Source organism: Rousettus aegyptiacus, unplaced genomic scaffold (assembly GCF_014176215.1).
Source record: "Rousettus aegyptiacus isolate mRouAeg1 unplaced genomic scaffold, mRouAeg1.p scaffold_m13_p_5, whole genome shotgun sequence".
Lineage (NCBI taxonomy): Eukaryota > Metazoa > Chordata > Mammalia > Chiroptera > Pteropodidae > Rousettus > Rousettus aegyptiacus.
This window is the reverse complement of record NW_023416308.1, coordinates 74,800,351-74,824,760: the sequence shown is the minus strand read 5'-3', so window position 1 is coordinate 74,824,760 and position 24,410 is coordinate 74,800,351. Positions and strand designations below refer to the sequence as shown.

At 48.9% G+C, this 24,410-nt stretch overlaps 1 protein-coding gene across 4 annotated transcripts in view; it reads right to left on the bottom strand.

The window, feature by feature from the left end:
• GDPD5 (glycerophosphodiester phosphodiesterase domain containing 5) overlaps positions 1-24,410 on the bottom strand; it is an 86,040-nt gene that overhangs the window by 36,881 nt on the left and 24,749 nt on the right. For all 4 annotated transcript variants that reach the window (XM_016161562.2, XM_016161563.2, XM_036220866.1 and 1 more), the window contains exons 2-3: positions 15,427-15,511; positions 3,562-3,738 (exon numbers count right to left, since the gene is read on the bottom strand). In XM_016161562.2, the coding sequence (XP_016017048.2) occupies positions 3,562-3,678 (117 nt within the window). In that variant the 5' untranslated portion in view covers positions 3,679-3,738; positions 15,427-15,511. The remainder of the gene's footprint in view (positions 1-3,561; positions 3,739-15,426; positions 15,512-24,410) is intronic.

Below are 24,410 nucleotides of genomic sequence, written 5' to 3'. Positions count from 1 at the left end.
TGTGTGGCGTTCAGGCAACTCGCTATCTTCTCCCAATGCTCCTCGTCCAGTGCCCTTTCTCCTCCATTCGGCAACTTCCCAAGTCCTCCTCCCCACCCCTCCTTCACCTTACACGCTCTTACGCTCTTATGTAAAAACACTCAGACTCAAAACACACACGTCCTCCTCCAGAGCCTCCATCTCCTGATGCTCTTGCTGCAAATCTATCATGGACTCCAGGTGTGACACTAAGCCTGATTTCTCCATCCATAAATGGGGCATAACAACTAAACATGCCCCACAGGGGTGTTACAACGGTTAACAGGGCAATGCGTGTAAGCCATACGCTCCCTGCATACAATAGGTACTCAATAAATGTTAACTATTATCCTTATTTTCACACTTCATTTCCCAGTCTGTGGATGAGAGTAAAATGTTTCTGTGCCATACCACGGGTCTGTGACCCCATTTAGCAGGTGAGGCCCAGAGAGGTCACCTTCACAGAGAACTGAACCCTGGGGCTTCTCAGAGTTGAGAGATGCAGGGGGGCTTCCCCAAGAGGACCTGAAGTGAGGCGGTACCTGGGTGGGAGTGGTGGGGCAAGGGGTCCCCAAAAGAAAAGGTAAAGGTGGGATGAGGAGAGGCACAAGCCCAGAGTTAGACCTTATTCCCTTTCTGGGGCCTCTCCTCCACCCCGGGCCCGAACAGCTCTCCAGTCACTACCCGACCTGTGCTCCCAGAGCTCTCTCCGGGGCCTCAGCAAAATTTATGGCGCACTTTCTCTGTGCCAGCCCTGACTCTGAGACCCTTCACTGTGTCAGGCCAGAGAGCCCGGCCCCGCATCCTGGTCCTCACGCAGCTGTCTCTGGAAAGACTGGGAATAGAAAAGAAGAGAGGAGAGAGAGAGAAAGGGAGAGCAAGCTAAGACTAGAGCCCAGGAAGTGGGAGGGGAAACAGGAGCAGAGGGAGAGACAGGAAAGGGGGAGAATGCTCATCCTCAGCTGGGAGCCTGGGGTCACCTGAGGTGAGCTCAGCTCTTTCTGCAGGAGCCCTGCCACCGAGAGCTGGTGCAAAACCCTCTCCCCTCTCCCAGACAAGATGGCTTGTGGCCTCCTGAGGCTCTTCTTGCTTTTGCCCCATACCTGGGACCCCAGACCTTGGCATTTGCAGAGCCCGTACCACTCGGGCTCCCAGTCGGCCCAAAACCACTCAGCCTCAGCCCACACCACTTCCTCCACCCTGGGCCCTGTGCTGTCTACAGCCCAGACTCATCACTTCCTGACTCCACAGCTTATGACTGGCTGGCCCCAGGCCCAACAAGGGGTGTGACATGTCTTGGGAGATACACCTTCATCCAGAATCTACTCCAACAGCCAAGGGCTTTCTGCTTAGGAGCTCAGCCATCCTTCTCCTCCCTTTCTTCGCCTCAGCTGTCTTCCTATACCGCGGGGCCGGATCCAAGCTCTTCCCCTCGCTGGCTGCCTGGCCTTGGCCTAGTCCCTGATGTCCCCCGCTTCTGTTTCCCCACGTGAAATGGTGGCCATGACGCCCAGCTCACGAATTGTTAGGAGAACACGAATGGCTGTGTGTCAGTGCTCAGCACTGCACCTGGCGCAAGACACATGGGGTGCGGGCTGGCTGCTGGCCTCCTGACTTTCCCAACCCAGGGAGGCCCTGGCTGCCTGCCCCAAGTCTCTGAGGAAACTGGAGCTGGGAACAAAGTAGAGTGGCCAAGGAATTCTAAAGTCTTAACCTGCCCTCTCTTCCATATCAGAGATGGTGAGGCCAAGGGCTGGGAGTCAGGAATGACTGCTCTTAATGACTGGTCACAGCTAGCACTGTGCTGGTCACTTCATGCTGTTATTAGAAGCCATCTGCCCAGCAGCTACTTGAGAGGGGTGTGTGCTATTTCATAGGCAAGAAAGCTCGAAGTCAAGTAGGCGTTGTGGGCATTCAAAGGGCACTGTAATAAATCTAACCAAAAGTAACTTCACAGGGGGATCTGATCATAAATTCCTAACTGGGCAGGTCAAGGTGGGTAGTCATGCCCCAGGTCTATAACTTCTTTAATAAAAGGTTCATCTTTGCCTTAAGCCAGCCTTATCCATTGTTTTTTGTGCATCTAAGTTAACACCCCTTTGAAATGCTTCTTTTTCAGACCCCTGGGACGATAACCACCCTTAAGAGAGAACAAAATCTTGTTAACTCTCCTGTAATACAATCCCTACCTTGCTTTCTACCTTCATGTAATTTTCTCTCTTTAATTCCAAATACATAAAAGAAGCTGCAAAACTGTTATTCTCCAGAGCATTTGAGATATTGCTTCCCAGCACTGTCATTAGTTTGGCTCAAATAAACTCACAAAAATTCTCTACAGGTGTAGACATTTCTTACGTTGACAGTACAAGTAGAAGAAGCACAGTTTGAACTTGAGATCTGCCTAACTCCCAATCTCACAGCCTGCACCACTGTCGGGTAGACCCTATTTCCATGCAAGAGGGAAAGGCTGTCTAGGCAGGGCCTGGGCTGGGACCAGGGCTGCTGTCCCAGCAGTGTGGGGACCTGCTCTGTGGTCTTGGGCAGGCCCCTTCCTCTCCCTTGCCTCAGTGTGGCACACTGCTTTCTCTGTGCTGGGAGTGGGGACATGGAAGTGAATCAGGCCAGGTGCCCACCAGGTGGTACCTGCTTTTCACCATTCGAGGGTCATGAACTCAGGCTCCTGACTTAGTCTAGTACTCTGTCCCTCACCATCACAGGCAGAGAAAAAGGGCAGGCAGGGGACAAGCTTCCCCAACATTCCCATCCACATAGCCCTGTGATGCCTGCCCTCTGACCTTAGCTGCCACCCCACCCTCAGTCACTCCTGCCTGTTTTGGGCCTGGCTGAATTTGGAGGCTGGCTTCTTTGTTCAGACAAGGAAGGGAGAGGAAAGTTGTTTTTCAGGCAGCAAAGCTTTTAGATAAATACAATTTATCTCTTTCTTCATTCCTTCTTAAAGGAATTGGGTTCCTTCAAAGAAGAAACTAGATTTACCAGCTGATAGTGCTCCAGGGATGAAGTGCAGCTCAGTGTCTGGCCTGGGGAGCTGAACATGAAGAAGGCTTTCTTTTTCCGGCTGAGCACCTGCTGCCAGCTCTGGCAGGCCTATGGCTCAGGTGACTCGGCCCCGGTGCCAGGCCACGGTCATCCCAGCTCCCAGGCTCCTTGCTGGCCTGGCCTACCTCCTTACCCTCCCCTCTAGCCACCCCCGCCTGCCTGCCTGCCCATCGGCTTTGCCAGCAAGCTGAGAACTTCTATTCACCTTGGGGTGACCCCTTCCTTTTGGAGTGCCCCTCCTAAAGCACCCCTCCCTGCCCAGAGCTCAGGAGCAGCCCAGCCCCGCCGGCCATGGCGGGGTGACCATGCCTACCTAGTCAGGTAGATTCAAGAACTGCCATAGGCCCGTTTTATAGAGGGAGAACTAAAACCCAGAAAAAGCAGGGACCTGTCCAGAGCCATGCCACAGAGTGACCGAGCTGACAACCCTCTCCCCAGACTCTGAGGCTCCCCAGGTCCTTCCGACCCAGTCCCCGCATGGCTCACCGGCGTGGTGTCATCATGCGAGCGCTGGTAGCGTTTCCAGCGGCAGCCGTAGATGCCCGTGAGGCAGGAGAGGCACAGCTGGGGCTCATAGTACTGCAGGGGCTGGTGTCTCACCATGCTCGTGCCCGAGGCCCTGGTGCCCAGCCCTCAGGAGCCCATGGAGGCCCCAGGCTGGTCCTGCGGGAGGAAGCACAGGTCTGTGAGGCAGGGGAGGGGTGGGGAGTCAGAACCAGACACAGCGAAAGTCAGTGGGGCCTAGGTCAGGGTGGGCCAGCTTCTGCACAGAGTTCTGCAGTGGGTCCCAGTCCCACTTGGAGTCAGAGACCTACCCTTGCAGGTCTCCCAGGACAGTCCCCTGCCACCCACCCCTGATCAAATCCACACACCCCCTGCTCCAGCCGCAGTTGCCCAGCATACTGCTGCTGCTTCCTCTGCCCTGCCTGGAGTGCTCTTCCTTGAGAACCCCGTGTGGTCTCCTTCTCTCAAATGTCCTTGTCTCAATCGGATTTTCCCAGGTCACCGTCTGTAAAACTGCAGCTCCTTCTCACACTCTCTCAGCCATTCTCAGCATTTTTTCTCGATTATGTTCTCAAACGTAATTTACTTATTTTGTTTCTTGTCTGCCTACCCCATTATAAAGTAAGTTTCATAAAGGCAAGGATTTTGTCTGTTTTATTATCTGTTGTATCCCCAACATAACTATAACAGTGCCTTACACATAGACTTTCCAAATAAATATTTTATAATAAATTATCACATGGCTCATAAAGCTGACATGTATTGAGCACTTAAAAAAAAATACTCCAGGTACTGTGTGAACACTTTATATTCATTGTTCCATCTCACTGTCACGACCACCGGAAGTGGCAGGTACTGTGTTTTAAACCCATTTGATAATTGATCGAACTGAGGTTCAGAGAGAGAAATGGGAAGTGCCTGGCCTGCCGTCACTGTTGGATACAGTGACTGTTGGATACAGTCAACCTGAGAACCTGCTCTGGGCCCCAAAGTGTTCATTCCTTCAGGATCAGGGAGACTCAGCCCAGGGGGGCCTGTGGGAGATTGGTGGAACAATGATAGAGGTTTGCAGATTGAGTTGCTGCCACCAGAACAACTGCCCCAGCCCTGCTTGGTGCCCTGGACATACCTGCTAGGGCTCAGCCTCTTGGGGCTGGCATTGGCCAAGCGTGATCAGGTGGTATTGGCGTGGGCACTTTACATACCCTGATGTCAGGCATCAACTTACCCTTAACACTACTGTTATCATTGTCCATTTTAATAACAGGAGTTATTAAATGAGGAGCCTGGGGGTCAGAGCAGCAAAATAATTTGCCCAAGAAGTCAGGACTCAACTCCTCATCTGGGGAACTTCAGAAACTTGAAGCCATTTGTTTTGAAACAGACCCTGTCCTAGGCTTTGGAGACATTGTGAACAGGACAGACACAGTGACCCACAGTGACCCACAGTGACCCCCTTAGGGCCTTCACAGCACTAGTGAGGAGCATGACCAGGCCCTTACTATGCACCAGGCACCATTCCAAGTGCCATCCATGTACTAACCTATGAGGTAAGTATTATCTTTTTTTTTTAATTGGGATATAATTCACAATGCATAAAATTCACCCTTTTAAAGTGTATACTTCAGTATTTAGCATATTCGATTTTTAGGATAGTCACAAAGTTGTGCAACCATCACCTCTATCCAATTCCAAAACATTTTCATCATCTTAACAAAAAACCCCATACACAATAGCAGTTACTCCCCCATGCACCTACTTCCACCCCTCTGCTCTGACGACCACTCATCTGCTTTCTGTCTCTTTGGATGTACTTACTCTGGACATTTCATATAAATGGAATCATATAACACATGGCCTTTTGCAACTGGCTTCTTTCACTTAATATAATATTTTCAAGGTTCCCCCATGTTGTAGTACAAATCAGTACTACATTCTCTTTTAGGGCTGAATAATATTCAATTATATGGATATACCATTTATCCATTTATCAGTTAACAACATTTGTGTTGTTATCATTTTTGGGGTGTTACAAATAACACTGCTGTGAACAAGTTTTTGTTGTGAATGTATGTTTTCATTTCTTTTGGTTCATACTTTGGGATAAAATTTCTGGGTCATATAGTAGCTCTATTTCATCTTCTGAAGAACTTCCCAAAGCCATTTTCCAAAGTGGCTGCACCATTTTACAGTCCCAAACTATTATCATTATCATCCTTATTTTACAGATGAGACATCTAAAGCACAGAAAGGTTGAGCCATTTGCTGTAGGTCACACCCCAGAGCCAGGCGGTCTGGCTCCAGGGGCCTTGCTGTAACCTAGCAGTTGGCAAGATGTTGACTCATGGGCCATATCTGGCCATCCAACTATTTCCATATAGCCCACAAGCTAAGAATGGTTTTTACATTTTTAAATGATTAAAGGAAAAAATCAAAACAAGAACACATATATGACACATAAAGATTATACGAGAGTAAAACTTCAGTGTGACCATAAACTAGTTTCATTGGATGCAGTCAGGCTTATTTGTTTGTGTATTGTCTATGGTTGCTTTAACTATAAGTGTGGAGTTGAGTAGTTACAACAGAGCTCTCATAGCCACAAAGCCTAAAATACTGACTGCCTGGACCTTTTACAGCAGACCAGTACTGGTCCATGGCCTGTTAGGAAACAGGCCGCACAGCAGGAGGTAAGCAGCAGGTGAGTAAGTGAAGCTTCATCTGTATTTGCAGCCGCTCCCCAGCGCTAGTATCACCACTTCAGCTCCACCTCAGATCAGCAGGTATTAGATTCTCATAGGAGCACTGGTCCCTGGTGCCAAAAAGGTTGGAGACTGCTGCCTTACAGGGAGAATTTGCTGACCCCTGAAACTACCAGGCTATTATGACTTGTAAGTGGAGAGAGTAAAAGGAGACTGTGGGCACTTAACCCAGGGCAGGGAGAGTCAGGGCACACTTCCTGGAGGCAGCTGAGCTGAGGCCTATAAGGTAAGCTCTAAGATGCCTTTATCTAAATGCCCAGGGGCTGTACCGTAAGGGCACACTGAGATTCAAGTCTGTCCACCACTTCCATCTTTAGGCCTCATTCATAGCCTCTACCTACCTGCCCCTCTCCCTCAAATGCTTACCTCAACACAAGGATTACAGCCTCTGGTCTGAGGGGAAAGATGTATTGGCAGCTTGCTGGGAGTATCGACTGACCCAGTGCCTCCTAATTGCTGGAAATTGTCTGGTGCAGCCTCTGTGCCCATGGTTCCAGGGGAGCCATGTGGAATATGGTGCAGCTGCTGGGCATTCTCTGAGCCGAGCTGAACCCAGGCCTTGGGGGACAGTAAGGGATGGGGATGCTGCGGTAGCTGGTTTAGCTCCTATGGAGTTAGGAAGGCCTGGGGAGCAGGCTTACTCAGCTGTCAGCTTTACTTAGCCAGATTGCACACTGTGCACCCCTAGATTAGGACCTCTTCTGCTAGGTTGAACGCCACCTCTGCCCCTTCCTCCCCAGGCAGGGAAGAAGCAGCTGATAAGTAGAAAGAGGCCTGGATTCATCCTGTGTCAGCCACTGACTTGCCCCGTGGCTGGGACCTCTCAGCTCTTCCCTGGGCCTTGCTTTTTGAATCTGTAATATGAGGTAACAGCCTTTGTCTTGACTTATATAGAAGGCTAGATGAATTGGGGCGAAGGGTACCAGGAGGACACGTGGCTGCAGTGACTGAGGTACAGCAGGTGGGTATTCTGCCAGCAGGAGTCCATGCCCAGGTTCCCCTGCTTCACATTCCTTTCCCAGGACCCTCAACCCTGGGACTGGTTCCCACAGGTTCTCTGCCCTCCACCACTCCCTGCCCCCACAAACGAGCATTACAGCCCACCAGGAATGGAAATTCCATTTCAAACCTGGAAAAGAAGGAAGTAGAACCGCCTGCCTGTACCAGGCCTCAGCCCAAGACTCAGCTGACTGTGGCTCTTGGGACGGCCTCTCCCCAAAGGAATTTTCATACTATTCATAACTTCAGGGGCATCTTTTGGAGGCAAACCTCTTCTTTTTCCCTTTCAAGTTCTCCTGGGCCATCTTGTCCACTCCCACGGCTTCAGTTACCAGGTGCAGCCAAGGCCACCCAATCTCTGCCTCTCAGTCGAGATAGCAGGCTCCTGGCTGCCTCTGGGTGGTGTCGCCCAGGCCCTAATACCTAGTACAGCCACACTGACCTCCTCACCACCCCCAACCTGCCTCTAACATCCCTCAAAGCCCTTTTCTCACCATGCCCTTGGCCACTGCCAGATTAGGGGGTGGAGGGCCCACCAATCCATGCTCTCACTTGTAGCCAGACTGAGCTTTTTAACAAGTACATGACCAGGATCTCACCCCTCCAGAACTTGTCCCTTGACACCTCCTAACCCTTCGAATCTCAGCTCAGATGTTACCTTCTTCAGGGAGCCTCCCCAGAGCCCCAAGTTTAGTGAAAGCTCTCCCTGGCCTCCCATAGCCCTGGGTGTCCCTGATTCTTCCTGGCATCCTGTGTGAGTACTGTGGACATGTCCACCCCCTCCTCCCATGGGATGGCCTGAGTTATTCCTCTGTCCCTGGTGGTCAGCACAGGGAAGCAAGAGGAGGAGGCCCTGGGGCTTCCTAAACTACACATCCAAGGAGACCTGGAAATTCTGCTAACAGAGACGAGTTGCTCAGAACCTGGGCATTCGGACAAGCTCTCAAGGACCAGACTCTTCCAACTCCCCTCCCCCTGCCCCCTCCCCCACTGCCCTTCCTGCCAGGGCAATGGCATGACTTAGGATTGATTTCTCCAAGCCACCTCCCAAGGCTGCTGATATCAGCCAAGTTCCCAAGAAATCTGCCTGGAGCCCCTGCTGGCTCTGGAACAAGACTAAACCAGTGAGTCTGATGTTTGAGGGATCTCCTCAGCCCAAAGTTCTGTTTTCTTTCTGAATTCCTGGTCCTTGCCCTGAACTTCCACAGCCTCCTATTTGCACAGGGAAGGGTCTTCAAGGAGTTACGGCCTGAGAAGCAGTGAGCGTCTGCTACTGAGCCTCTCCCGCCCTGACATCCTGGGAAGGCACCCTTCACACTTCCCTGCTCCTCTCTTCCATGACCACCAGGCTGCCAGGCCAGATCCCACTGCCTCTGGCCCTAAGCACACTCTCTTTTCTGAGACTATCAGGCCAGGTGTCACTTCCTGGGTTCCAGCCTGGTCTACTTCAGCAGACTTGCTGTGTGACCTCAGACTGGTCATTAGCGCTCTCTGAATCTTACTTTACCCATTTGAGAAATAGGAACTAGATGGAGTAACACATAAAAGGACCCAAGGCCGTAATAAAAAAGAATAAAACACTGATCCATGCTACAATATGAATGAATCTTGAACACATTATGCTAAGTAAAAGAAATCAGTCACAGAAGGTAATATAGGGCTTGTTGGGCCCATGCTGAGCACTGTATCTGTGTCATAGCCTAATGACAACCTTCCAAGTAGAGCATGACAGACTTCTGTTATAGATTAGAAACTTGGGCCCCAGGAGAACAGATGAACAAACTGTGGCCATCCAGAAAATGGAATATTATTTTATGATAAAAAGAAATGCATTATCAAGCCACAAAAAGACATAAAAGGACCTTAAAAGCATATTGCTAGGTGATAGAAGGCAATCGGAAAAGGCTACATAATGTATGATTCAACTATATAACATTCTGGAAATGGCAAAACCCTGGAAGCAGTAAAAAGACTGGTGGTCGCCAGTGGCCAGAGGATTTTTAGGACAGTGAAACTATTCTACATGATGCTGTAATGATAAACCACATGTTGTTACACATTTGTCAAACCCCATAGAAAACATACCACAAAGAATAAACCGTAATGTAAACTGCGGACTTCAGTTAATAATATTGTACCAATGTGGGCCCATCGTTGTAACAAACATGCCACCCTAATGTAAGATGTTACTAATAGGGGGAACTGTGGGGAGGGAGAGCGAGTAGAACTCTGTACTTCTTTTTAATTTAGAAAAATATTAATATGCTGAATGAAAACAACAGCATATTAATGGATACGTAATGATTACAGATGGATGGAAAAGAAAATTATTAACTATGCTTTCCTTCAGTTATAAAAAGGAAAGCAAATTAGCTAAGCTTAATTTTGTTACCTTGGTCATGTCTTACTGTCATTGCTTGGTTGAGGAGCTGAACTCAGATTTTTTTAAATTTTATTTTATTTTATTATTAATTTCAAGCATAGAGTACATTGGTTAGACATTTATATATTTATGAAATGCTCCCCGATTACTCCTTCTCCTCTCTGGCTCTACACACAGCCATACATTAATGCTGACTGCATTTCCCATGCTGTGCTCCCCATTCCCGTGACCACCTATCAACTACTGATTTGTCCTTCTTTAACCCTTCACCCTTTTCTCCCAGCCCCCAACCTTCCTCACCTCTGGCCATCACCGTATTGTCCTCTATATTTGTGAGGAACTCTGTACTTTCCGATCAATTTTTCTATAAATCTAAAACTATTTTTAAAGAAATAAAGTCTATTAATGAAATACATATGTATTTAATTTAGATTATATTGATCGGTCAACAGATAAGCAGATCCAAGACAGTATGTGATTCTTCCAAGGCCAAACAGCTAATAGGGACAGAAGGAGGATTTGAACCCAGGGTGGCCAAGCCTATAGCCCGGCCCTTCCATGGCACCAGCCTCAGAGGGAGAGTCTGCCCATGTTTCTGCAGCTGTCTATGTCTAAGTCAGCCACAGCATCTGTGTCACTGTAAATTGCACCTAGAAGGGCCAAACTCAATATTTTGGTTGGCACCAGGAGAGCAAGGGCATGGTCTGGGGCCAAGAACCCTGGGGGGGTATGTGGGAAGGGAACCCCCCTGCCACAACAGGCACAAGGTTTGGGTTGACGGAAACCTGACCTTCTCCAGCAGTCCGCCAGGGCCCCAAGGAAGGAGGCAGGGCACCCACGTGCAAGAGAGGCCACTCCCCTTCTCCTTGGCTATGACTTCCTTCCCTGGGACCTCAACCCCAGTCCAGGCCTGGGGCTGATGAGCTGAGGCTGAGCTCAGCTACTAAGAGGCAAGGTGACCTCCATAAACCTCTGGCTTCAGCCTTCCCGTCTGTATCAAGAGAGGGTCTGAACACCACCCGATGATCTCCAAGGGCCCTTCTGGCACTCAGCTTCTAAAACACTTTAACCACCAGCTCTTTCCTCATGCCCAAGAGAAAAGCTGAGATGGACTGGCACAGGAAGGAAGGAAGGACAATCCCACAGTCCTTGCCTGGTCTGAGGGGAAGAATCCTCTACGTTCCTAGGACTAATGCCTGGGAGCCTAAGCCTGCTATGGATGGGAGCGAATAAAATGAGGATGAAAGCTGAAGGCCTACAACATGTTTGAAGGCCTGGTCATCCTGAGCTCCAGGCCAGGGCTCTGCCCTTACCCAGGTGTCGCCACCATCTTTGACAGGGACAAAGGTACAAGGAGTCACAGCCTGTATAACTCACAATGACCCCTGACTTCACTTAGAGTAAAGCTTAAGGCATAAAAGGCTACAGTCACTTCTCCCATCATGCTTGGGAACATGGCCTTGGAGCAAGACCAGGGCCTCCCTGTGGTCCTTCCTAGCTGCTTTGCCCATCCCCTGCTCCCAGTGCAAGTATGCCTGGGAAGCAACCGTAGCTCTGGGGCCCTTTGCCCATCCTTCAGGCCTGCAAACTCCTCCTCAGCTTAGATGGCCCTTCTTCTAGCAAACCCTCCCTGCCTGAGTCAAGGTCTTCTGGACCCACAGCTCCTGTGCTTTCTCGGGTCCCGGAACTGATAACTGCACAGTGGCTTCACGGAGAGGGCAGAATCTAAGCGGAATTCGGAAATGAGAGAGATTTGTAACACAAAGGGAAGAAGGGGGCTCTAGGTGAAAGAATCCGGTGGCAGAGCCTCTCTCAGGGCCAAGGGCTCCAGCCAGAAAGTTAACCCATGTGGGTTCCATTTGGTGTGTGTATGGGGGTGGGGGTCTGCTGCCAATAGGATCCTCCCCACCTTCTGGGGGCTCAGGGATAGCAGAGTTCTCACCAGCTGGCCTGTTTCCTCAAACTAATAGTCTAATGCAAACCAATAAGGCAAATCCCTGGCCCTAGGACTGAGGCTGGAGGTCAGGGGACAGGGCTAATTCGGAGACCGTGAGGCTTGAAAAGCCCAGAGAAATGTGGGACCAACCAGCTGCAGGCCCCACCCTGCCACCATCCAGCACGGCCTTCTACACTTCACTTTTGAGGAGTGCTCGCAGATTTACTATGTTTTCATCGTGTGAGCCTCACCGGATGGCTTACATTGAGAGACCTGGGCTTCCACTACCACACTGTGGCCCCGAGCATGTCACTCCACTTCACTGGGCCTCAGTAAAAGACCTAGATTCTAATGAAATCAGCAGAGAAGGTAGGCAGACACAGGGCAGGAAGGAAATCACTGAGGCAGCTGCCAGTGGGGAGAGGCTGGAAGAGGAGGTGCCAGGAGGAAAGCCTGCGAGGTAAAAAGACAAGGCAGGCCCGCGCCCTGTCCCCATGTCATGTGTGCTCATTTTGGGAGGAAAAAGTTACTCAGTGGCCAGGGCTGGGGCTCAGCAGGAGCCCTCAAAGAATCAATCGTGCCATAATTAGTCATTATTCATCTCTTTCCACAGTGGTGTCAGAGCCTCCTGTTTACCCAACACTTCTGTCCAGAGACCTCTGATTGCTCTTCCTCCAGGGAGCAGGCCCAGGCTGACGGCATCACTGAGCAGGCTCGCTTCGCCCCAGTCATGCGTTCGCCAGTTCCCTTGCCCCTCCTGGCTGCTCTCCTGTAGGAAGTGCTCCCTGCTTTTCCCTGGGAACTATGGCCTCTGGAACCATCTGTCGCATATCTAAGGCTCTTTAGATCATTCAGTAAATGTTTAAGAAGCATCCACTGTGTGCCAGGCACCGCTGGGAGCCAAAAGAGAATCACAGAGAATCAGATACGGACCTTCCTTTTAAGGGGACAATCTTATCACAGCAACAGCAGCTATAATTATAACCACATGCCCAGTACTTTACAGTTGATAAAGAGCCTCCCCACATATTGGCTCTTTGAAGCATCTTGCCAAATCCACAGGTAAGTACCAGATCCCTGTTTTACAGATGAGGCAGGAAGCTGGTGGAGGTCAAAACAGGTCTGCTGAGCCACGCCCTCAGTTAAGACCCTTGGGAGACAGACCAGCATGTCTGGGGCTACAGGCTGGACAGAAGCCAGGCTCAGGACCCTGCCCAGTCCTGCCTTGGGTTCTCCTGGCACAAAGAGGACCTCTTTCCCAAGTCAGAGCTATGAGCTTGCGCTGAATAGTCACCAGGTGTAACCTGACCTTGCCCACAATGCAGAGCTTAGCATCTCAGACTCAAAATCTCCAGCAGCAAACTCTCTAAACAAGAGTCTTAGAATCACCTCACCCAAGACTCACACAACATGGAATCCTGGTGCAATCCAACAGAGATCTTAGAACTACCCCTGGATCTCAGGCAATTAAAGCCATTGAATGTCAGCACCAGGAAAGACCTGGAGGCATTCCACCCAGCCTCCCTTCCCATGCAGAAATCTCTAGTATGGCTGCTATTGGTGGTTCCCCAGCAGAGCAGCCTGTATAGGCTTGCATAGGCTTACATACTCTCTGTGATGCGCCCCTCCCTCCCTGGAGGCCTGAGTGGTTCACACCTTAAGCCAGGGCTGTAAGAGGACCCTCCTAAGAAGAGCCGCCTGCCCCCTGCCACCAAAAAAGCCCCCAAGACTGATACTGACAGTGTCCTCCTGGAGCAGAAAGGGTGAGCAAATGTCCCCAGGGCCTCTGGCAGGGCTTCTGGCTGTGCCTTGAGGCCAGCCCAGGACCTGGTAAGGGGAGAGACTTTCTCAGTCCTCTCACCCTGGGCTGACACCCCAGCCCCTCCCAGGAGCCCAGGGATTCTGTCAGGCTGGCTTTTTCCAATGCCTCTGCCTGAGTCCCTGGGAAGGGGGGCCACCTGACTGAGAGGAGGAGGAGGAAGCTGAGTCTGGCAGAGACTTGCACTGAGCAAACTTGTCTCTGACTAGTTTTTGCCCCCTGGGGGAATGGAAAACAATGATTTATTTTATTTATTATGTAAAATAGTGGAGTTATTATACAAACAGGCTTGCCAAACAAGCCCTAGGGTGGCAAGAGAAGCCAGTCTTACCTTTTAAGAAGGCTTTCTCTTGCTTCCTTCCACTCACACCTACCTGTCTCACCTCACTTCCCCCCTCCTTCCTCACACTGCAGAGCTCCAAGCACACCACACTACCTACCCTTGCACCGCCATGCCTTTGCTCATGCTGAGCCCTCTACCAGGAAAGCCCTCCCCACCACCCCAATGCACATCCCATTAGGACGCTGTGCAAAGCTGCTTGGTCTGACGCCCCCATGGAAGCCCACTGCCTCCTCCCTTTGTGTTCGCATCATCTGTCAGAACTCATGAGACATGATCACAGGCCTCTGCGCACAGTAATTATCCGCTTCCATGGCTGCCTTGCCCACTATGCTGAGAGCCTCCCCAGGCAGAGACTTCTGATACACTCAGCCAAGCTATTCTGAAGAGTCACAGTGTCTGTGGCCCAGCACTGGATACAAGATACTCCAGGCCCAGGGCCCGCTAGAAGAATCACTGGGGAGGAGACCTGTGTCCCTGCACTGGGCCGGCACCAGGGAGGCGCTCATTTATTTGTCACTCACAAAAGCTTGTTAAATATGTAAAGGAAGGAAAGAAGGAACTGATCAGAGCCTCTTAAACCACACAACTGCAGAGGCACTTCTGAGCCTGCTCTGAATTCTGCCTCTGAATAATAATCAGCCTTCCCTATTTACAGAAAAATTAAGTTACTAAAAAAAGTCTCAATTAAGTATTTTCTTCCACAATTTTTTCTTAAACTTCTGATATCTGCTTGCATATTTTTGTCCCTGGCCTAGTATAAGATGACCTCAGATTTAGCAAAGAATGCTGATCTCCTCACTGTCATTTCCATCTCTCCTCACTGTGGTATTCTGGGAAAAGTGGTAGCCCCTCTATTTCCAGGTGAGGCTGAGAACCTGGGGCCTAAACTTTCCTTCCTCTCTTTCAAATTTCCAGGTTTCCTTTTGGTAACCAAAGAAAACCAGCCTCGCTCGAATGCCGAGGAAGACAGTCCCAGGAGTTGGTGGCCAGCACATCTTGAAGATTCCTGCCAATTCCACCATTTGCTATTCATTCCCTTGGCTGACGTGTCACTTTTTCTAGGATTCACTCTTAAAACACAAATCTCCCCCTGGAAATGAGAGCCCATTAAACCCCCAAACTGGAAGGCAAGGAAACTAAGTTCAGTTCTTGGCTCTAGAGAGGCGGTAAATCATAGGGGTTGGGAATGGGCACCCAAGAGACAACCTGCATGGGTCTGAAACCCAGTTCTCCCATTTACTAACAGAGTAGACTCCCTGATGCCTCTATACCTCAGTCCCCTTACCTATAACGTGGAGATAATAATAGTCCCAACCTCATGGGCTGTTGTGAAGATTAAATGAGCTAATCCATGTGAGGTGCTTAGATTAGTACCAGGTACACTGGAGTAAGCAACAGACAACTCTACTCAGAGCTTCAGGTTTTTTTCCTTGTCTGTAAAATGGGGCAATAAGCCCTGTTCCTCCTGCCTTTTTTTTTTTTTTGTAAACCGTAGAGTGCTGCCCCCATGGTTAAGAAAGACATTATTTTAGAACTCAATGGTCTGCTCTATGCAGCTTGTCTCTAACGCCTTCTCTCCGCCTTTCTCTTCTTTTTTTTTTTTACCTGGAAGAAGGTACCAGTGGCAGTGAGCTAGGCTCCCAGGAGGTGTCCTGTCCACGGAGTTGGTGATGTCACTTCACTGGGAGAGCTGTGGGGGCAGGGAGACAAACCCGGTCAGATTACTTATCAGTTCACCCTGTCTTCTCCCCTCCCACCTGACACTTAGTGAACCTGTGCCCACCTTGTGTTGGGTGTGGGGCCCAGGGATGGGTCACATCTAGTCCCTGCCTTAGAGAAATTGCCAAGCTAGTGGGTGAGCTGTGCGCATGAGCTGTGGGCTATGACACCCCATATATGCAATCCCACCTCTACACATGCTGCCCACAAACCAGCCCTAACCCCAAACCCAGTATAACCTGCTCCATGAACCACTCTTACTCCCTCTACCCTAGGTCCCATGGAAACATGATCCAAGGCCCAGCCGTCCTGGGGCAAGACCTGGGGCTGTGCCCAGCTCTTGGGGGGCAGAGGTCCTTTTGTGCTGCCCAGGGACTTGCTTCTCTGACAAACCAGCTGTTCTAAAGCAACCACTGAGGGAGGGCCAACGGGCTGGAGGCAGGATCTGGGGCACCACAATTACGTGGCTGACTTCTGACTCATGCACTGCCTCCCCCATCATCAGCTCTTATAACCTGAAAGGCAGCCGTCCTGCCCAGGAACTGGGAGGAGAGATGGTGCCAACGGGCCACGGGGAGAGCAAGAGAGGGGAGGGGTCTCTGGGCTAGACTGCAGGCTTCAGAGGATACTGCTACATTGCCTACTAAGGGACATAGGCTGGCAGGGTCAGAGGCCTGCCTCAGTCACCCACAGTGTCAGAGGCAGAGCCAGGGCTGGAACCCAGGTCTTTGGGGGCCCAGTAGACCCAGAGCAGTAATGGCTCAGGCCTGGTGTCCAGCCCAAGGCCATGCCAGTGAGAACTCTCTCCTATCTGATTGGGCTCTGGAGCCATACACCAGGAAGAAACACACAACTCAGACTCAGTCTTGGACGGGAATGGGGCAGAGCTAGGTTTAGAGACAGCTTGGAAATGACATCCAGCTACTGAGAAACAGACTCCTGAAGCACCCGCAGCCCTGTCTTCCTCCACCTCCAGTCCCCAGGTTTCTCGGAGTGCCCTGAATGTACTGCACTTTATGGTTTACAAAACCATGATCTTAAGGCATAAGTGACAGAATCTAAATAGAACAGGGCTTCTCAGACTTTAACATGTCAACAAATCACCTAGAGATCTCATCGAAATGCAGTCTGACTCATCTAGGCTGGGGTCTGGGACCCTACACTTTGGTCAGGCTACTGGGTGATGCCGATGCTACAGGTACAGGGGACCACCGTCTGAGTAGGAAGACCAGCAATGTCTTGTTAACAGCATGGGCGCTGGGGTCAATCTCCCCAAGTTAGAATCTTGGCTCTTACTATGTGACCTTAGGCAAGTTAGTGAACCTCCCTGTGCCTCAATCACCTTATGTATAAGACAATAATAAAAAACCTATCCCATAGGGTTGATGTGAGGATTAAATTATGTAAAATGCCTAAAGTGATTATTATTTCTCACTTTTAAATGGAGCCTCTGAGAGGCAGACACACCCAGAAAAGTAGGAAGAGCCAGAAGTCAAACCCAATTCTCTTAATGTAAATCCTGCAATACCAACCTGCCACAAAATGTCACAGCCAGAAAGCCCTTCCCCAACTAGACAGACATGGATATTGAGGCCCAGAGAGGGGTAGGGAACTGACCAGGTCACCAGAAAGTTGGTGTCAGAAATCCAAGTCTATGACTCTATGGCTCCAAGCCTAGTGCTCTATTGATCACACCTCACTGTCCCTCAAGGAAGAGAAAGTGTCACAAATTTGCCCTGGGGGATCCTGGCTCTGCTGTCAGCCCTCACCTAGAAACTGGATATGGGAATGAATGGATGTGGAGGCTGCCCCCATGCCCATGGCAGCCCAAGTTCCATGTTCTCTCAGAGCCCTGCCTGCCGAGCTGGGTGAAGAGAACAGTCTAGCATCCTCCTTCCATCTCCTTCTCCTCCTAGTCTGTGTCACTGCTCAGTCTCAGGTCATCCAGCTGGGGTCCCAGGCAGAGGGTGGCACAGCCTGAGCCTGCCAGGCCTCCCCCTCCTCCTGCCCCCCCCCCCTCCCATTTGACTTCCCAGCATGGGGCCAGTGGAAGACTCTGAGTCACTAAAAGGAAGTGCTTGGTCCCAAACAGGAAGTGGCTCTTCAAACATAAACCCCCTGCAGGATCTCCTCAGGACCCTGGGACAGGTGGCCTGGGCAGCAGAGATTGATGAAGAAAGGGAAGCAGATTGGGATATGGCAGCAGTTATTCAGATTTTACCTGAAACTCAAACACAATACCCATCCTCTGCATTGTGAAACCTGGTCAGGAGGGGGCTTTTCTACTGTGTGATCTTAGGTGCATCGGTACCCTTCTCTGAGCCTCAGTTCCCTCATCCGTAGGATGATGGGAATGCATACAAGACTATTATGGCCTGGCATTCTATGATGAAATGAAGAATTGAACAAAGTGAATATAGGTTTTAAATAAATCAACAAATGCATATATGAATGAAATGAATGAATGAATGCAGATACCTAGATTTAGGCCCCAGCTGCTGGGAGAGACTCCAAACTGGAATAAGCGGGTTGGAAATTTGTTATTTTACTTGTTTTTTTAAATTCACCTTCCCTAAATGTATGTATGTATAGCTTATATTTATGTCAATGTTTACTATTAGAAGGATTTTGGGTCTTTATTTACAAATTTGGTGATGTTTTTATGACCAGGAATGTGTCATAGAAACTTAACTCTTATTTATACCAGCTAGCCTATGGTAAAATTGGTTTTGCCATTGCTATTTCACTTAAAGTCGTAATTTCCAAGAATCTATTAATGATGTTAAATGAGGGCTTACTGTATCCTTTCCCAGTAATGTGAAGCATCTTTTTTTTTTTTTTTTTTTTTTTTGGCTTTTCTCCCTGTTCCAATTTGTGGTTCTGAAAGTGCTTATGAATTAGTGCGGTATTCACAATAAATGCACGTGGTGGCTGAGGAACATCTTCCAGTACAGTAGTCCCCCCTTATCCGCGGTTTCACTCTCCATAGTTTCAGTTACCTGCGGTCAACCATGATCCGAAATTATTAAATAAAAAAATTCCAAAAACATACAATTCATAAGCTTTAAATTGCACTCCACTTTGAGCAGCATGACGAAACCTCACAGCATACCACTCTGTCCAGTCCAGGACACAAATCACTCCTTTGTCCATGCCTTGTCCACACTGTGTACCCTCCCTTCCCTTAGCCACTTAGTAGCCATCTAGTTATCAAATTGACTATCATGGTATCACAGTGCTTGTGACCCTGATTTTGCTTAATAATGGCCCCACAGTGCAAGGGCAGTGATGCTGGTGATTCAGATGAGTCCTAAGTAAAAAGATGAAAGTTTCAACTTAAAAGAAAATAAACGGTTATGATGCTTTGAGCCAGTTTGTAGAGAGACCACATTCACATAACTTTTATTATAATATATTGTTACAATTGTTCTATTTTATTATTATCGTTATTAATCTCTTACTGTGCCTAATTTATAAGTTAAACTTTATCGTAAGTGTATATGTATAAGAAAAAAACAAAGTACATATAGTTGACCCTGAACAATATGGGTTTGAACTGGGCAGTTCCACTTATATGCAAATTTGAAAAAAAATCCTATAAGTGGACCCACTCAGTTCAAATTTGTGTTGTTCAAGGGTCAACTGTATGAGGTTGGGAATCTGCACATGAAGAGGCCGACGTAAGTTATATAAAGATTTTTGACTTCACAGGGGTCAGCATTCCTAACCCCCAAGTTGTTCAAGGGTCAATTGTATAGGGTTTGGTATTATCTGTAGTTTCAGGCACCCACTGGGGGTCTCAGAACATAGCCCCTGTGGATAAGGGAGGACTACTGTATTTAAAAAATTCATATTACTCAAATCAATGTAACATGAAGCATGATACTAATTATTTACATTGGCAACTAGATAAAATATTAAATACTAAAACTGTTAATAGTTTCATATTTATAAAATCTTCAAAAATTTGAATTAAATTTAATCTCTCTTTAAATAATTTCATTTTAAAATCTGATATTAATTATGATAATTTATATGGCATTTTAATTTCCATATCTTTTAATTTCCATAGCATTTTAATTTCTATAGCATTTTCAAGAGTTAAAATTAATTGTGAAAATATAAATTTTCCTTTCTTTACATTTTCTTTAATTTACATTTCTGATGAAAATATATTCAAATTCTATATACTTTAAATACAACTGCATTTTATTTTTAATCCTTTATTATCTTCAATACAAAATTTCCAAATGTCAAAATCTTGATTATAGTAATTATAGTAATCTTGCTAAAATGAAGACAAAAAAACATATTTTATGAAATAATGTATGAACTATAAGTCTTATTACTCATCTGAACATCACCAGCCCACCATCAAAACACACAGATGTATAATAATAATTACATTCCTTGATATTTTATCACTTTCGGTCATATAAAACCATAACTTTACATATATATTTCAATTTGCCTTATGAAGATATATTTGTTAAGGTGGGAAAAGCAAATTATTTTAACAGTTTCTTGGTTTTATAAACTTCAAATATCTGACAAAGATACAGGGACTTCTATTTGTATTTTTGTCCTGGGCCCTGAAAATTTTGGGCGAGGTTTGCCTGTCCACTCACTGCCCGCCAGCTCTCACTTTTGTGGGGCCCCAGCTACCTACGCTGGTCACTTCACCTTGCTAAGCATCATCTTGGCTGCCAGCCAGCCCTGCCTTGCCCAGAGTCTGCCTTTTAGGGAGTACTCTTACAGGAAATGTTCTCACGCTTAGTTACATATGGATCTTATTTCCAGAGCTAACTCAAATATGCTCAAGAGCAGTGACCATGACTTGACTAGGATCTCCCACAGATCTGGTGCTCCTCGAAGTCCCTTACATTCCAGTACCATTGTGAAGAGACCCAGATGGGAGGGCTCGGTAGCCTCTGGTCTACCAGGCTGCTAGCCCTCTGGCCATCGGGCCAAGTGAATGACCTGTGGCCCCCATGACTGGTTTTCTCCTCCTCTGTGGCCCTACTCAGTCCACCTCTACCCAGGCCCCCTTCCTGCCCCCCTTACACTGGGCCTACAGTGACTCCCCTTTGGGCTAAAGCCACCAGATTGCACCTTCAGCCCCTGACATCTGGGCTAATGATTCTCTATACTCCCTGCCCACCACCCTTCCTTCCTAGCATCTTTCACAAAGACGACAGCAGGAATTCGGTTCTGGAGAGGACAGGGGTGTCAAGGAGAGAGCAGGAGACTAAGAGTCAGAAGACCTGGGTTCTGGGTCTGGGTTGGCCACTGGAAAGCAGATCAGCCTCCTCTCTAAGCTAAGAATCTTCATTCGTCAGATGGGGGTTCTACAATCGGCCCAGTCTGCCTTGTGGGGTGATTGGGAGAATGCAGCAAGCAAGACATGACGGGGCTTTGTAACCTGTAACCTTGCGATCAGGGCCTAACTCCATCTCTCTTGTGTTTCCTACACAGTCTGGTGCATGCAGAGTCTAGCCATCATAATACTATTTCCAGAGGGCTGGCTGCAGCCTTGTACAAAGCCGAGATTCTCTGTCCATTCTCTTGCTTTCTCTTCTTAGTCTCCCATTGCAGCTCATTGTACAGATGGCAAAAAAAAAAAAAAAAAAAAAAAAAATAGGTTCAAGGGTGTTTGGGTCCCTTGCTCAAGGATTCAGCTAAGCAAGTGGCAGAGCCAGGATTCATACTCTGTCTGACTCCCAAGCCAGCCTAGACAACATAAATCCAGCCACCAACACATGTTTACTGAGCCTTTCTGTGTGCTAGGAGAGGCCCTGAGACCCCAGTGGACAGACAGAACTCCTTCTGGAGAAGAGGTCTAATCATGTACAGATGCTAGAGTGTGTGTGCGAACCAAGGAGGCAGGAGCCAGGACAGGGTACAGGAAGGCCTTGATGGTGGATCAAAGCCATCTTCCAGCCTAACCCAGTGGGGACCCACCACAGGCAGCAACAATTACCTGGAAGTAAGCAAACTTGTTTCCCTTGCACTCACCACCCTAGCCAGCCACGCCCTGCTTGCTCTGCCCCAGAGCAGGCAGGGAGAAGCTTTAGACATTTTAGAACACTTCTTCCTCTGGGGCCACCACCCTATGTCCACCCTCACCCCAGGAGTCTGTGGGTTCCCCAGGCTTCAGGATAGGGTATGTACAGCCTTACAGTAGTCTAGACATTAAGTCTAGACATTAAGTCTAAGACATTAAGTCTAGACATTAAGGAGAAAGCAGGACCCTGTCCATCTGAGCACAGAACCCCTCACACAGTAGGTGCTTAAGAAATGGTTTCAGATGAGCTAATGACTAAATAGCAGTGACTGACCACTCTGGTGCCCAGCTCAGGATGTTCATCCTGGCCAATGGGAGGTTAGTTCACGTCTGAATCAGATGGAGGCAAGGGGCCAGAGAAGAACTTATAAAGGGCAAGGTGCTCATGTAACCAGCCATGGGGCGAGGAGCTGATTCCAGCTCTTTCACCTTTACCCTTTTGCTGTGCGATCACAGGCAAATCATTTTACCTCTATGTGTTGAAATCATCCAATTTAGGTGAGCACATACAAAACTTTGGTTAGAAACATGGTGCACTGAAGCTCAAAGAGAGGAGGTGACTTAGCCAAGGTCACGCAGCAGGTAATGGAGTCTGGACAAGAACCCAGGCCTGTCATGCTCTGTAGGGCTAACTCCCAGAAGCCTGAGTGGAGAGGCCAGATTATGGGTGACATCCCTTATGATATCATGGGGTAGTGGGAAGGCAGGCAAGAGATTGGGGCAGGTTCCATTAGGGCCAACCCAGGCTGACATCACCAGTTAAAGTCATCAGTCCTGGAAGCACAATTCCTATTTGTTCATTCCTAGGACACACTGACCAACATCAGTTCCATAAGCCCAGGAGACATAGTGGGGTGGGGTGGGCTGGGCTGGGAAGAACAGCCGAATTCTACTGAGGTGGGGATGGGCTCCAGGGGCCTCAATTTCCTCCATGCGGTGCCTCCTTAGCCCTGACCATGCATGAGCCCTGTGTTGTCCCCTAGGCTGTGCAGGCAGAGATGGGGGTGGCACAGAGGCAGACTTCTCTGGAAGGGGCTATGGCAGAGCACCAGACCAGCCCTAGTGGAGTAGGAGAGACTGCCTGAGACCAAGTCATGTGGAGAACCTTGGGGGCTGTGCCCCGTCTGCCCAGCTGGGGAGGTCTGTGGGGTTCTGCCTCTGGAAGCTGAGAGACAGTGAGCCAGCACCTGGGGCTGGGGGAGCAATGGGGGCACAGGGCAGCTCTTAGAGGTCCTGCCTTTCACTGACCGCACAATCCTGGGACACCAATTCTACACCCCTCTTTCTAACAGGTGAGAAGAGCTGTCACTTACTGGTGCTTCCTCTGTGCCAGGTTTGGCATAATCAGTATCGTATATACTTTATCATGCATACTCTATACACTAACCCTTGGGAGAGGCCTCGGTCATGCTGCACCTATACCATCCTGGGGACACATTGGGGTGTGTGATCCTGCCCAATGGCCAACACCTGTGGAGGTGCGTGGGCAGACTGCCCTCAGGCTCTTGGAATCCCTTTGCCTGTGGTCCCATAATCCCCAGATCCCCCTTTACCAGCGCCCCAGTGGGCGGAGGTCTGAGTTGTCCAACATCCTTGCCCCTGGCTGTCAGCTTTGGCTCCATGTCCCTAGAGCTCTGGGGACTAAGCCCAGTTCCCCTCGAGGGGCTTGGTTTGAAATAATAGTCTTGCTTCTCCTTCTCTTTCTGGTTCTACCTTCCCTATTCCTTCAACTTCTTTTTTTTTTTTTTTTCTGGAAAACTTCTGACATGAATTGCTGTGATATGAATCCTAGTCTCAGGGTCTGCTTCTCCATCACCCAACCTATGAGGTAAGTGCCACTAATTTTTCCATTTTAGAAATGAAGAAAATGAGGCTCAGAGAGTCATCAAAGATCCCCCCATGTGGCAAGATGTGAACTGAAGTCAGCCAAATGCAAAGCCTGAGCACTGACCCCTCTCTGTCCACCACCAGCATTATCTGAGCTTGTTTACATCCTTGAACCCTGTCTCCTCCTGGCCAGCTGAGCTAACTTACTTTCTTTTTTTACTGGAAGTAAAATGGAGAATCAGGGGATGATCCAAGGGGAATGACTAAGTCTCGGATTCCTCTGTTGGCCCAGATCCTGTTTTGGTCAATCCTTGTGAATCGGGGCGGGTCTGACATTCTGGGAATGCAGGGAGACTTCAAACCAACTTCATGAAAACAAGTTGTAAAAACACTGGCCGCCATTCAAAGCAGCAGGCTGATGGGCTTGGCTCCACAGAGCTGGACTGAACAAGTTCACTGGAAGGGAACACACAGCAGGAAAGACTTAGGCTAGACCCAGTGGAAGAACTTCCCACAAACTGGGAACTGAGCCCAGGGATGGGGATGGGCATGGCCTCTTCGGAAGCAGAAGAATCCATGTCCTGACCTTCCCAGGGCCTTTCTTGCTTGAAGCATCTACAAAGCCACTTTGGTGAGCACAGAAGACACAAAAACCACCACAGGCCAACCCCACCCAGCCCTGAGTTTCATCCACTGACCTGGAACCTGGTTTATGAGGATGCTCTGATTTTGTGGGGCTCCTGCTTCCTAGGTCAAAAGTCTCCACAGGTGATCCTCCCACGCCCAGAGTGAACAAAGACCCTGGAGCCTGGCAGAGCTCAGGGCAGGCCTGAGGGCCACCATGGCTCCTCCTCACTTCCTGCTGTCCACGACCACCCCTCCAGAAAGAGTCCCCACCGCCTCCTCCAGGAGCCCTCCCTTGTTTCTGAGGACTAGAGCAAGCGTTTCTAGATGAAGTCTCATGCTCCTCTTCCTGCCT